Source organism: Dicentrarchus labrax, unplaced genomic scaffold (genome assembly GCF_905237075.1).
Source record: "Dicentrarchus labrax unplaced genomic scaffold, dlabrax2021, whole genome shotgun sequence".
Classification (NCBI taxonomy): Eukaryota; Metazoa; Chordata; class Actinopteri; family Moronidae; genus Dicentrarchus; species Dicentrarchus labrax.
In genome coordinates this window covers 15,523,062-15,538,078 of record NW_026136709.1, presented here as the reverse complement: position 1 = coordinate 15,538,078, position 15,017 = coordinate 15,523,062, and the positions used below count along the sequence as shown (strand labels likewise).

Below are 15,017 nucleotides of genomic sequence, written 5' to 3'. Positions count from 1 at the left end.
TATTAATTTGTACAAAAAACGGTCAGCAAAAATGACAAGTTTCTTGAAAGTTATGTGCTGAACTGTTTCCACTGGGTGTAGTTACTTTCTTCAGTCTCCATGGGTATATAACACTTTACTTTTTATTTGCCTATTTGTAGACCCAAACAGAATACTGCGTCAAGACTGTTTATTTTTTTGTTCTGTTTGAACGGTCAGAGAGAGCTGGTTTCTGAGGCAGATGGAGAAATAAAACAGCTGCCTAAACAGCTACATTACTACAAAGTATTAATAAAGTTATGTTGCCATTGCTCTCCTAAAATCTGTTAAATACATGTACTACTGTAGATCAGATTGTATGTTTGGGAAGACTTTTTACTGTAACCGGTTTTAAAATGTTGATTGAAACAATGCGTACATGATCCTTTGAGCTATAAACTCTAAGCTGAGATAATGCTGTAGTCTTTGAGTTTGGAGGTTTGGAGTGGTTTAGTGCCGTTGATAGCACTGTGTATATCCAGATGTCTCTAAGGGGACTAACAGCTCCAGTCATAGCTTGCAATATTCCCCTCTCTCTCTGTAACTTTCTTTCTCTCAGTTCAGTTCAGTGAGACTTTATTGGAGTGAGACAGTATTACCAAAGCACACTCCCATGAGTCTCTCCTCCCTTCTCTTTCGATCATGCACTGTCAATTATCCAGTCATATTTTCACAGCAATGGTCACTTTTAACAGGTGCTAAGACTTCAGCTGCCCCCTTCTGTCTTTCACAGTGTCTTTTAAGAAGCAATTATCTTGTTAAAGAAACACTTTTGCTTGAGTCATCTAGTGAAAGTATGAGGTGTCCACATTCACAGTAACTTTGGATAGAGATGTGATGACAGGTAACTCATAAACACAATATCCTCTGTATGGCTCTGTGGTGCTGAAAACTAAACAGCATAAGAATGATGAGGGTCAGATGTTAAACTGTGAAATTATGTCCAATTCAAGTAGAACTTCCATGCGTTCTTTGGCTGAAATTAAAAATAAGAATGTAGTCAAGTAAAAGTAAAAAACTACTTATTCAAAACATTTGTAGTTTGGGCTCTACAATCTGATGTATTTCACTAAATTTCCCTGCATATTTAATGTCTCTCTTACTCCCTGACTTTTTCTTTCCTCTCTTCCAGTCTTTAAACTTTCCTCTTTCATCAGCCTGTGTTATTCCTCTGTGCTGTGGGGATAGTTAATTCCAGAGTTATAGTAATCCACAAAAAAGCAGAACAAAGACAGAAGAACAAAGATAAAGAGGTCAGGTGAAAGTATTGTTGTTAATTAAAACTGTTATACGCTAAGCCATGAATCACTATGGAGCCTCAGAGAGGAGGTTGTCAGTACTTACCAACTACTTACTTAGACATTATTGTGTCTAGGAATATGTAATGCATGTTTTTTGTTGAACATTTTGAAATGCATGCTCTCTGCATGAACAGTAACACAAATTATTCAATCATATAATCAAATTATTCGTAAGAAACAAAGGCAAGTGCAAAATTAAACCAGTATGGGATTAGTAACTTACATATGACGCTAACTAAGCTGCTATCATGGATAAATCTGAGCACTTCTAAATGTGACTTCTCATTTACTCTAACTTCCCCTTATATCTGGAAAATTCCTGATGCAATATCTTTGTGTCATGCGGAGCATTTTACTCATCCCACGTGGGATTACAAAACATTTCAACATTCAAAATCAAGCATCAACAATATTACAATATATCTTATATTGTGTAACACATACACAAAACCAAAAGAAATACATAAATTATTATTATTATTATAATAATAATTATATGCACTGCTTCTTATTTTCAACATATATATGTGCACATTTTCAAATAACTTGTACAACAAACAACAGAATAAACAAAAACATGCTGAAAGCATTGTCCTGGTAAAGGGATGTTTTCCTCATCTCCCAGGCTTTATCCAAGTAAGCTAACTTAAAAGTTTAATATGAAAAAAGTCAACTCACTATCCATATTTTAAAAAAATCTGTTTTTTTGTTTTTTTTTACCCTACTGAAATATTGAATGGTTCTCAGTAAAAGGGACAATAGAAAACTAAGAGAAACTCACTGTCTCTATCACTGAGATGGCACATTGGACAAATCAGCAAGACCAAATAGCCTGACTAGGCAAAATTACCTGCCTTTGCCATGAAATAAGGTCACCAGGAGTGTAAAAGTGTAACATTATCAAGCATCTTTAAGGTGTAACATTATCAAACCAGACTTAATTGTAAAAATATTTGTTTTTCTCTTGAATATTTGCCTTATAACTAATAATTCATTATTAGTTTTTTCAATATGGGTTTGTTGCCACTAGAGGGAGCTTTATCCCCACTTTTAGAATAAATCCAGCTTGCCTTCTGAGGTTTCTCTATAGCAGTGGGTCTCAGTATATGGGGCAACACAGAAGTTCTATCTTGTGGAATTACAGTCAGAAATTATTTTTAGGCACATTGTTTATCTATCAACACTCTGTGTGTTTGTGTGGGTGTCTAAATAAGGCAGAAAAAAACGGAGATAGAGGAAAAAGAGAGAAGAAATGAGTCACCAGTATGTGAGATACTGTATCCCTGAATCATGACTGACAGTCATGATTTGCTTGATGTATATGTGCCTGAGAGAAATTGAGATCAAACGATGAGGACGTTGCGGAAGAATGCTCCTTTGAGCTCCATCTATCCCTCCTGCCATGTCTGTTCCTCAGTCACACATACACACAAATACACAGGGATCGTTCTCTATTTCCTGCTCTGGCGTTAATTACAGGGGCAGATAAAGCCCTGCCTTAGCAACATATGCCGCTGCATGTGAAATACACCTGTGTGTCAGTGGATCAAAGCTGCCATCCTCTAAGGTGGAATTATTATTCAAAGAGGGGATGTAAATTAAACAGTACTCTGGTGTCATCTGTCTCTCCGATTCTCTCCATTGCTCTTTCTCTCACACTCACACCTGCATAATGCTGTCATTCCACACGCTTTGATGGTGGAAGTAGGTGTGTTTGACAGGAAACAAGGGCTTGGTCGAGGCATGTGGTGACACACTAGCACACGCATACATGTGGAATTGAAAAGAAAAAGACACCAGTTGTGGTTGGCAGCCATACCTCGATGGAGCTTTTGAGCATGTGGGTGTGTGTGTGTGTGTGTGTGCGCGAATGTGACTGTACAGTGTCAAAATGTGTGGCTTCCCCATTTGCAGCTGCGGGATCAAGCCCAAACTGGGAGCTCGATGTGGGTAAACTGTGATTTGGCTATCTCTCTTCCTGTAGGAGATAAATCCTCACCATGCTGGTGTGTCAACCACTCAGTAATTACTTCATCCTGTCACGGCTGTCTGAGAATGCAAGCCAGTGGGAACTTGCACTGTCGCTCTTTCACTGACATGAGGGGAAAAACACTCAGCATCTCTTTCAAACGGCTCAGTGTCAGCTTAAGGGTGTTAGTCATCAGATGAGCAGATGCAGAGAAATTGAATTTAGTGCATCTGTGGATTTTACTACCTGTTGTTCCAGCGTGTACAGTTGCAGTTCAATTTGTCATTATATGCTTAAGCTTCAATCTTCCTGCTGAACCTCCACTTGAAATAATTTAATTCTAGTGCGTCTGATGTCAAATTTAATTTGAAGTAAATCGTGTTCTTGTGATCCAGATGTAAGTAAGGAAAAGAGAAAATTCTTGGCTTGCAATATGAAATCTTTCTCTAGATGTCACCATAGCCTCAGTTGCTTTGAAGCATGTTGCCAATCACATTTGTTCAATCTGGTCCAACTTGAATGTGTTGAATGTGGCCCAGATAATGCGTAACATGATGCTCTGGTACAATGTGATCCTAAGTAACCTATGCAGATGAATTACACCTGTAGGCACTTGCTGAATATTTGTGCAGAAATTGCTGTATCATAGTATCAATCATGTGTAATTATTGTGTACTTCCGTGACCTGAATCAACAGTGATTTCCTGCCTGGACGTGCTCTAAAGCAGAATAAATGTCAATAGGATAAATCTGCAGGACTTGAAGCTTTGGTTAGTGGCTGTTAGGTGTTTAGGTTTACTTACGACTTAATTGGTCCCAGTTTGTTATGGCCTGGAATGCTTTGATTATAGCCATTTAGGGAGGAAGAGTGGCGTTTGGATATCTTTTGACACAGGAAGCGCAAGCAAGAGTATGTCATTCATTCCTTTCCTCCTGCTCTTGGTTTGAAACAAGACTGGAGAGAGGGGGAAAATGAAAGAGGGGCGCAGGGAGGAGCTGACAGGGCTACGGCAAACACAAAGAATGGCTGCAGCAGTGGACCCCTGCTGTCCCACACTCTGCAGCTAGAACACATACACCAGTTTCCTGCTAAAAAAAAAATAAGGAATACTTTGAGGATTACTTTCCAAAATGTCGAGACGTAAACAGCACATTCAGCGTGTCTCGTCAAGTGGACAGGGGCAGCTCAGTCAGGTAGGGGCTGTCCCACTCCTCCCTTCTTGCTCTTCCTGTGTCTGTGTTTTGGCATCAGAAGGAGCAAAGGAAAAGCAAAGCCCCGAAAGGATTTCCTCAGTGTTGACTGTGGATGATCCTCATGGCTCCTGCATGCTAAAGCTGGGCAAGGCAGGGCCCGCAAACTCAAAGCCCTAGGCGAATGAAAAACACCGGAGGAGTTAAATCTCCTCCAACGAGTTTGGGGTTTTCTTCAAGAGGGAGAAAAAAATGTAAAGGCAAACATGCTTTTTGCTCTCCTCTCTTGACAGAATATTAAAAGTTTTGAGACTTTACTTGACAGCAAAATTGTGTGGTTGAGAGTTCATGTTGCTTTCACTCTTCAGAAGAGGAGGGAGTATGTTGGAGTAACTCTGAGGAATGGTGCATGGCTGAAAGTGGGTGGTTTGGGCTGTGCAGTGTGGGAGGCCAGGCCCCAGTGCAAATTAAAGACTTCTCTGTGAAAGTCCCAGACTCGGCTACAGTAATATGAGTGTGTGTGTGTGTGTGTGTGTGTCTGAGTGACTGAGCCTGTGTGCAAGCGGCCGGCGGGGGAACAGACCCAGCACTCCCTCTTCTATTTTTTTTGAACCAGTCATTAAAAATAAGCCACAACTCACCCCCGGTACACACTGAGAGACAGCAAGAGGGAGAGAAAGAATGCATCTCCTCTTTCTCCTCCCTTTCTTTGAGCTTTGCTGCTTCACTAACCAAGTAAAACGGGGGAGGAAGGGAGGAGGAGGAGGAGATTGTGTTTAAGGGGGACTGATTCCACTCAGAGGTTTTTAAGACTCAGACCCCTCCCCCGTGTAAAGAGTAGCAGGAGTTTTTTTCTGTCCAGGAGGGGAGAGAGAGAGAAAGAGATGAATGGGGAAAGGAATGCAGGAGACAAACGAGTGCTCTCGGCAGGAGAGTGGGAATGTTGGGGAGGCCATTGTTCCTCCCCCACAAGATTCTGCAGGGAGTGGATGTAAACACATGGGAAGAGAGAGAAGATGGGTGCGAAAAGTCACACCTGAGAGACAGATAGAGTTCTGTAGCATCTACTTAGATATTCTTATTTACCGTAATGCATGCTGTCTGCATAGCTACTTTGGACAAACACAGATGCAACCAGTGCCTATAGCTGCCATCTCGTCTTTCCCTCCACCCCTTCAACAGGATGTATAGGGTCAGAGGGTCAGGACTGGAAACCACAAAAGACAGTATGCGTCAGTGTAGCCTGGTTCTTGTTCCAAACCCTAACCCCCAAAGCCCCTTGTACCTCCTACCTTTCTGTCTTCCCCTCTTTTTTCTCTCATTTTCCTCTGTCTCGCTCTTAACTTTCCATCTCCCTCTCTCCATCCGTCCTCCATCCCCCCTCCCGCCTTCCCCGTTCCTCCTCTCATATAGGAGACGCAGAAGGCCCTTACGTTTGGTTTTGGGCCCAGATGGCTTTAGCATGCCTCTGGCAGTGGATTAAGCCGCCAGTGTCTCCTTTCGCCTCCATGTGCAAGTGGTCAGGACAAAGAACGTCAAACAGGGGGAAAGGGGGAAGGAATGCGAGGAAAAAAAAACTCCAGGACTGTGAAACAACACCCGACACTGATGTTTCACGGCATTCCTGGAAGAGTAAACTCAAACGCTTGTAAAAACTGTCAGCCAGCTTTCCAGTTACTTTTTGTGCCCAGTCATTTTATGAATCAAGTTATGACTTCTTTTGCTGCTTGGAGTTGAGTCCCGTAGTGCATATTGCATGCAGAGCAGGGAAGGAAGGGGTGAACTTTTGACCACATTCTCTTACATTTATATGTAAATAGCAGCTGCAGCAAGCAGTGATCCTTCATGTAATGACATGACATCGGCATTGTGCTTCAGCCCTCTCAGTTAAGGCTGATTCTTTGTGTGTGTGTGTGTGTGTGTGTGTGTGTGTGTGTGTGTGTGTGTGTGTGTGTGTGTGTGTGTGTGTGTCAGCCTATTGTCTTTTCGGTCTGGTTGTGTGTCTGCTGTTTTGTTCTAGACTCCATTACTCCCCAGGCTTGCGGTTATGTTTTCCTGTACTCGGCTGTAACTCCACACACTTTCGGTTCTTATGGACAGTCTGTCATGTTTTATCAGGGAGCTGTGTTTAGCACTTGGAGACAGTGTGGTGGCAACATTGTTGTGTTGTTGAATGGTATTTTTAGTTACCAGCCACTGGCCTGAGTAGCCTGTATTATCCACTTAGCAACACAAAACGCCACCATCAAGACTGTGTCTTTATCTCAGTGTGCTTGAGTTTAACAAGTTACATATTCAGAGACCCAGTCACTACTCAATCATAAAGTCAGTTTCATTTAATGACTAACTGATCCCCCCTAGCTACATGATTCTGTTTTTGGGTATGCCGTGACTTGTTGCAGTTGCCAATGCTGTCATTGCCGGCACATGCAATGTGTCACTCCAAAAGGCGAGTCAGTCTACTTAAAGTCTCAGTCGGTCGGTGAGCAATGCTGTGGGAAATGAGTGCAGTGAAAGCATGCGTGAGATGTGTGGGCGTGTTAACTTTTAGAGTTAGGGCTAATGCTCAGGTTTAAGCCCCACGAAGCAGCTGGAATGTACAGGAACTGAAGGAAACAGCATTGTAAACCTATCCTCTGTCCTGTCCCCCCTTTCTCTCCTCCTTTTCCTCACTCTTCTTTCTATTCTTCTTTCTTTATCCCTCTCCCTCTTTTCTCCTTCTCCTCTTTATGTTCAGTGACTGTGCTCTCTCTTTCAACCCCCTGCAGGCAGGTCTTTTGGAGAGAAACAAAAGACTGATGTGTCTCTTCATGTGGTTGTGGACTAGTCAGGGTAAAGCCCTTGCCAAGGAGCAACTTAGAACAATGGAAACGGCCTGGAGCCGTCACAGGGCAGGTCTAATGAGAAAACCCCCTTCATGTAAGAAAAGTATGCAGGAGATTAGCTCACATGCTTCAGTACAGTACAGGGAGGAACTTTGGGATTACATATTTATCCCAAATCCGGGATGATTACACCTGACAGTGCAACAAATGTCATCTAGCTGCTATTTACAGTGTTGATGTTGACAATTACACTGCTGTTAGAGTAAATTGTTAGTTATTTTGAGATTTCAGAAGGATATAAAACAATCAGTTGCATATTTCAAAGGAGGTGTCACTTCCCCCCACAGGTAAACTTCAAATTGCTAGATCTCCAAAGCAGTAGGGATCTTGAATACAGAATGTGATCAATAAAAAGTGTTGCAAAATATTTTGAAAATGAACTCTCAATTTTTATTTCCCCGCCCACTGGTTTCTCAGCATGTCTCTCCCTGCCTGTCACTGATTGACAGGGCGAGGAGAGCGTCAGGCCATAAAAGAGGTATGCAGGTAACCAGGCTCCCTATTTGAACTTGAAGCAAAGGAAAGTGGGTTAAGTGAAGTGAATATATTGCCTAACAGGGAGCAGCTGCCTGCCAGATTTAGCAGTGGCTGACAGTTATAAACACACTCTTATCTAGTCATTCAGGAGAAACAAGCCTGCTAGAGCAGCTACCCACTGTTGACACGGGTTTCTGTCAAAAGGAGCACACTGAGCACACTGCTTTGTTGATAGCACTGTTGGTCTGGGTACACCGGAGGCATATTTAACAAATGTTTTGTGCTGATATGCATGCTTATGTTTAACTCAAGGGAAAAAAAACAATTTAAATGCTGCAGTTAGTGCAGGATGTTTACAACACTGGTACCATTTGCACTGAAAACTCCCTCCCCAAAAAGAACTCCAAATATATACTTCTTTTAAAAGGCACTCACAGACTGCCACCATCCCCTCATGCTTACACATACACACACAGGCACACACAGTGAGCTATTGTGTCTGAGAGAGTTCAGGCATCTGGAGAGCAGAAACCTTCTGTGGTGACCTCTGACCTCTGGTGGCTGAGAGTCATAGACTGACATGAGGTTCTGTGGAAGACTTTCAGGTGAGTCAGAGAGCTCTCAGACAACTTTTAAAGGACCATTGTGTACCCTGTGTGCAGGGTTTGTTGTGTCTCTACAGTATTAGCAGATTAGCAGTTACAAGTGAGCAGCAAACCTGATATCTTAGGTTATTTTAACACATCAATATTCTTTGAAACTCAAGGCTTCTTGTAATTCTTCTTCACTTTTTACAGTATCTCATAGTAGCCTCCTGGAGGCCACGTTGAGTCATTTAGGATGTGCCTTGTATTGCTGCATTGTTGTTCACAACAGCAGTGTAACATCACATGGTGTGAACCTTTCAGGTTATTGTCATCTGATGACCCAGTGACAAGCTTTTTTGAAAGGGATCCAAGACAAACTGGTTGGTAGAGTTCAGTATTGAGCTGTACAAAGCCGACGCTTCAGGGCTGGAAACATTAGATATTAATTTGCAACACAGTGACACCTAGTTACTCACCCTATGCTGTTATCCTGGTGTCTATTTGATTTTTAAGTTACGCTAGCTGTGACCCATTATTCCTGCTTTGTTTTCCTGTTGGCTGGTGTTTAGGTGAGTGTCAGTGCAGCTGCAGTGTACCCTGTCAAGGTAAACAAATGGCCAACAGAAGCTCCCCTCTGCTGGCTGCTGGTAAAACGCCAAGCCTCCTGGCAAACTTCATGTTGCTATGTGTCGCCATGGTGACGCTATCACAAAGAACTCCAGCTGGTTCTCTGTACGTGTGTGTGTGTGTGTGTGTGCGTGTTTGTGTATGACAGAGAAAGAGAGGGAGAGACGGACAAATGGACAGAAAGCGAGCAGACGGAGCCAGGCAGTAACTCTCTGATTTACCCTCCTCCTCCTCCTCAGTCTTGTTCTTGCTCCTCTTCTATTCTCTGCCCTCTCCCCTCTGGCAGACCCTCATCCCAAACACAGTGCAGCTGGGCTCAGCTGTCAATGTTCCCCCATACTGACCGCCCCCTTTCCGGGCCTTTGTATTTGTTTGGTTGGGTAGTGGATTTGCCCTTGGCCCCCGCGCGGGGGAGCCCGTTCCTGTTAGCTAGCCTCTTAAACCAAACCGTCTGCTCTTTGAAGTGGCCTATCACAGATACACAGATTGGAGATTACACAGCAGCTGCCTGCCTTCAATCTGTCCAGTAACATGAACACAACAATTAAATAAAGGAAACAGCATACACCTATGCAGACACACAAATGGGACACGGTGATCAGCAGAGCCAAAAAAAAAAGAGGTGGCTAGCAAGTCTGTTTTTGTTCTGAAGGCTGGTGAAATGAATGGAGACTTTGCTTTGTCTCAGGGGAGGGAAGAGGGCTTTCTTTGATTTTTATCAAGCCCAGAGGTGGGGGGAGTGCTCTGCCAAGAAGAACTGCTATTCACACCAACTTGTCGGCATGGGACTTTTGAAGTATTTGTCAAAAGAAGGATTTGGCAGAGAGCCACTAGAGTTTTGTCATTCACAAACTCTTCTCTTTGGGATGACAATGCTCGCAGCAGGCTGCACCTAACTCTGTGAGGGAAGAGAGATGAAATTCCATAATTCCACTTCAATTAAGTGAGGAAGTTGTTCCCAAGAGAATATGATTGATGTATTTTCTTTTTCCCCTAACCTGATATTATGAAGTGAAACTTTTGTGTGCTTGTCGGTGTTTATCGGTGTTTGGTGAAGAGAGTTTTCCACATTCCTTCTTAAGGGTCTGATGGAATCTTGCGTCACATTCCTACTTCACTCTGTCCTTGACTGTTTGTGTGCGTGGGAGGTCCAGGGCAGTGTAGCTGTCTAATGCTTTCATGGCTGCGAGAAAATCTAACTATTTTCTTATCATTTCTGTGGAAACTGGAAACTTGGTGTCTTATCAGGACAGTTGTTTTGGTCAGATGCTTTCCCCTCTCTATTGTCAGACAGGCAAGAATTAGAAGATAGGTAACGTACAAACTTCAATCAATTAATTTTGCAAAATGTTTGATGACACATCTTTACACGCTTACATCACTGACAAGGGCTCGATCGCTGTGGACAACAGCTTCAATCCTGGTGGATAGGGAGCATATCAGTGGCAGGAAGCCTGTGGTCTCCCTTGATGTGGAGAGGTTGAAACACAAAGCTGGGTTGTGTCAGTGTCATTTGTGTCCCTCTGTGCCTGCATGTGCACGTCTGCAAGCCCAATGCGCGCATACATGTGTGCGTGGGCATGTACCGACTCCTGATTCCTGAGTGTGTTTACTTAACCTGTCTCGGCATTCAAAACTCCCTGTCATTCTCTCCACCGTGTCTGGCTCTCGCAGTGACAGCTAGGTGGGACACGGCGCGTCGTCTCCTGTTTCATACAGCGTTATATTGAGCGGATGAAAACCCTCTGTTCTTTAACCCTTCTCTGGGCCTGAGAGGAGCGTGCACACACACACACACACACACACCCTCACATGCAGTCATCCAACATGACTTTTAGATGACTTCAGGGGATAGAAGCTCTAAAAGGGGCTGACATTCTATCCTTTGAACCTCCGTGGCTGATAGGGGCAGGGCCTCTCCCTGTGTGTGAGTGCATGTGTGTGTTCACTGTGTATTTTTTTTTCTTCTCTTGTGGGTCTGTACTCAGTGACCTTTCTGAGGATTAGCCCTGGATGTCAATCATATTCCCTAGACATCTGTGAAAAGTCGAGACAGTGCTGCATATCATGGCATGCTCAGATGATTCCGCCTGATATGACTTTGGCAGTAATTCCTGCATATACAGTATTCTCCAAAGAAATACATGTGACATTTAGCCACAGAAGGAAATACAGTAAGCCATCTTCTTTTGTCTTTCTTGTGGTTTGTTTCACCACCATCAAAGACACTCATATTAGCAACTGTGATCTAATCTCAAGGCAGCATTCATCCCGTTTTAGGACTTTCCAGCTTGTCAGAACCTGACTGAAATCTCGTCTGGGATCATCCAATCACTGCTGAAGAGTCAAGAGGGAGGGTTGCGGGTGGCGGATGACTCTGACAAACCAAGAGGATGAAGTCAGCCCTCACTTCACCTCCAACATGTCAACCGCCTCTGTAGCTGTCAGTGAGATGGCAAAACACAAAGCAAACAACATCCGGCTCTAATAGTTTTAGACATGGCTGCTCGTGCTGGGTGTGGTTGGCAACAGTTGTCTGCCGCACGCAGAGCAGTGATCTCGCCATGGTAGGATGTTTGTCTTTTGTAGGGATTAAAGGGATCCAGGAAACCCGCTGTCCTACTTTTGCTGCAGAGCAGAGAGAAAGAGACCTAGTTTTGATGATAGCACCGGGCCAGGAAGGAGATTCCAAGGCATAATGTAGTTAGGTGGTGGCTGTTTTTGTCTTGCTTTAGACAGGCTATATTATTTTGTCTGTTGGCATGTTTCTATACACAGGCTTCTGAGTCAGTGTGTGTGAGAGTCTCCATTGTCTGCGCAGACAGACAGAAAGTGGGAGAGTGTTATTGAGCACTAGGATGCTTTTTAATATCTATTTTGTTGGATTTAATGCAAAGCCTTTGGAGTGTACTGAGCTCTCTAGCTGTCTTCTACAGTATCATTTAACTTCTGTACTTTTTCATAAATATCAATTAACTTCTATGTTATTATGCATGCAAACAACATCAAGGCACCAGGCATGCAGGGCTATATTTGGCATCATCAAATTGTCCTGGATGTGTACAGTAAGTTCGTAGAGGGCTTAACCATCTAGATCAGTGGGTCAAGTGGCTGACATACTAATCCTATTACTAGACGAGGCCTTGATTTGTTAAAGTTGGCCCTAATCTACTGTCCATTTTGACTCCTAGTAAACTGCCAGTGTCAGCTGTCACCAAAGTCATTTTCCTTTCAAGCAGTGCATTCGTTTAATTTTTAATGTGTTTTATTAATGTTTTTTTGATTGCGACGTTTTCATCCAGTTTTTTCATAATCTTAATTTATATGATGCATAACAGGCATGCATGCTGTATTTTCATACTTTCATTTCCCACATTTCTACTTAGGACTGTAATTACTGGATATTTTATGTTTAATATACAGTCATTATTTACTTGTTATCTTATTTATATTTTCGGTGTACTGTCATTATTTGCTGTTCAATATAAATATTGCATCAATATAAAATGCCAATAAATATCATTAAAGATGTATTCCAACAATTGTACAGTTGAACTCACAATAGACACTTTTTTTTTAAAGAATGGTTAAAATTACAGCAGCAGAGACAAAGATATCATGACAGTTAATCTCTAGAATGCATCTATATCCTACATTTCCAATAATGTGCTATCATAATCATCCCTGCCTCCTAAATGCCCACATCTTTCAAACCCCACACCAGATTTCAAGTCTTTTGAGATGTACACTTTCATTGTGTAATCATTTATCATCTCTCTTTCGCTGTTTCCTCCCTTGCAGTGTCATCATGCATCACAACCTACAAGAAGACACCTCCCCCTGTCCCACCACGCACCACGCCGTCCAAACCCTTCATATCCATCACGGCCCAGAGCAGCACCGAGTCCGCCCAGGATGCCTACATGGATGGGGGCTCTGGCCCGCGGACGGGCATCAGCTCCCAGCCTGGCCTGTCCAACTCCACGGAGAGCATCGACAGCATGAAAGCTCTGACAGCAGCCATAGAGGCAGCTAATGCTCAGGTGCACGGCCCTGCCAGCCAGCACGTCACCAACAGTACCATCACCATCACTGCCACCGCCACCACCTCTGCCGTCGCGCACGTCTCAGCAGACAGTAAGGCACAGAGGGAAGCGCTCCGCAAGTGCCTCTCTATAGGGATCCAGGTTGGTGGATGAGTCCTGGCTTCTGTTTAAGTTCTGAAATAAAACTCTGGTATGCAGTTTGACAGTCTCTCCCCTCCTCTTAGGTGGACCCAGAGGAAGGAGGGCCCAAAGAGGAGCAGTCTAAATTCCAGTCGATAGGAATTCAGGTGGAGGATGAACGATGGTGAGTAGGGAGACAAAGAGACAAGAGGAGGTTGTAAAAGTGAAACTGGACTCTAGTCTGATGGAAAGGATGAGACAGAGATAGCATGAACAGGGAGAGGACTTGTGGAGACAGAGAGAGGTTTTGTAGTGTGCAGCACAAGCTTTTGCCCCCCTGCACTGGCTTCCTTGCAGCAGCTGTCCCCAGTTCAGGCAAGGTTGGCGTCAGAGCCCCCTCAGCCAGGGGCCCCAAGTGACAGCTGGGCCAGAGGATGTGGTGCAGGGAGCTGGGAAGGTGGAGGGGGTGAGTTGACAGCCATCTGTTGCTGTAGTCATTGTGATTCAGGCTACTTTCAGGCTGTGTGTGTGTGTGTGTATGTGTGTGTGTGTGTTTGTGTGGGAGGGAGAAAAATGGGGAGGGAGTTTTATTGGGTTTGTTTAGTTCTGAGAGCACTGAGAGACTGCTGTGCTGTCAGCTACAGCCTCTCATTCTGCAACATGTTCCCACTTTGAGGAGAAGAAGCCTAGTGTGCATACTGTTTCATTAGCTCACAGCGCACCGGGCTTATCGAGGCCTCTGTTGGGACACGCAGGCATTTATGGTTTCTTTGTCTGCTTTGGTTCACACTGTCAAAACAGTGACCTTCTGCTTGGTAAGGGAAGTTGACAAATCTAGCCATGGTCCTGGTTTTCGTGCTGTAGCCAAGGCATGCTTTGGGAATTCAAAGAGACACCACCTTTTAATCAAAGGTCACAGTGAGGGCTGAGTCAAGCACTTTAAAACACACACCTACACAGTGTCCGGGAATGTGAGGGGCTTTCTGAAAGGGGAGGTCTCAGCTGACTGACCAAGTTCTGAGTTCCCTGAGTTGGCAAGCCAAATATTAACTCATCCAGACACCTTCTAGTCTGCTGAGTCTTGGATGTAAGGCAGCACAGCACTGTGCATTTCTCTGGTTAATGTTTAGAGTAGGTGGGAGGGGATATTTTGGTTGGTGGATGTTGGATTGTTTACCTGTTGGCGTGCATCTGTGTGTGTGTTGGTGCATGCATATGTGTGTGTGTACCTGGGAGGTCTGGGCATGCTGCCCCCTACATTAGATTCCCAGACAGTGAGAGTGCCAACCTCTTACGGCCTCGCTCCAGTGCTCAAACTCCCTTATTTGTGTCTGTGTGTGGGGGTGTGTGTGTGAGAGAGTCTGTGTTTATATGCAGCAGTCACAGGTCATAACCTCACCTGGCTGTTTGAACTACGATTAACTGAGAGGGAGCGGAAGAGAGCTCTCAGAGATCTCAGAGAGATGAACGCAACAAACAACATGCTTATTTGTGCACAGACTTCTTTCTGTACTGAAATGTTGAGACATAACACTGATTTTTATTTTCTTCATGTATTCATTCTTTAGACAAAGATGTTTTATTTCAATTATACAAATTATATTATAATTAAGTTTTTGTATTTGATAGAAAAAACAAGATAAACTGTGATATACAATTGAGAATCTGGTGCATTAATTGATGGATTCTGAGTTTTAGGGCCTTGCAAGTTTAGGGTCTGGGGTTGGTGGTCACCAGATGGCTTTGTAGTCACAGGGGAAGTGGAGCATTGTGCATGGTCCTAGTGACTAAACCAT

At 43.7% G+C, this 15,017-nt stretch overlaps 1 protein-coding gene across 3 annotated transcripts in view; it reads left to right on the top strand.

Annotated features, from left to right (window-relative positions):
• The window catches only part of dlgap1b (discs, large (Drosophila) homolog-associated protein 1b), a 92,749-nt gene that overhangs the window by 69,504 nt on the left and 8,228 nt on the right, over nt 1-15,017 (top strand). For all 3 annotated transcript variants that reach the window (XM_051411026.1, XM_051411028.1, XM_051411029.1), the window contains exons 7-8: nt 12,857-13,242; nt 13,326-13,405. In XM_051411026.1, the coding sequence (XP_051266986.1) occupies nt 12,857-13,242; nt 13,326-13,405 (466 nt within the window). The remainder of the gene's footprint in view (nt 1-12,856; nt 13,243-13,325; nt 13,406-15,017) is intronic.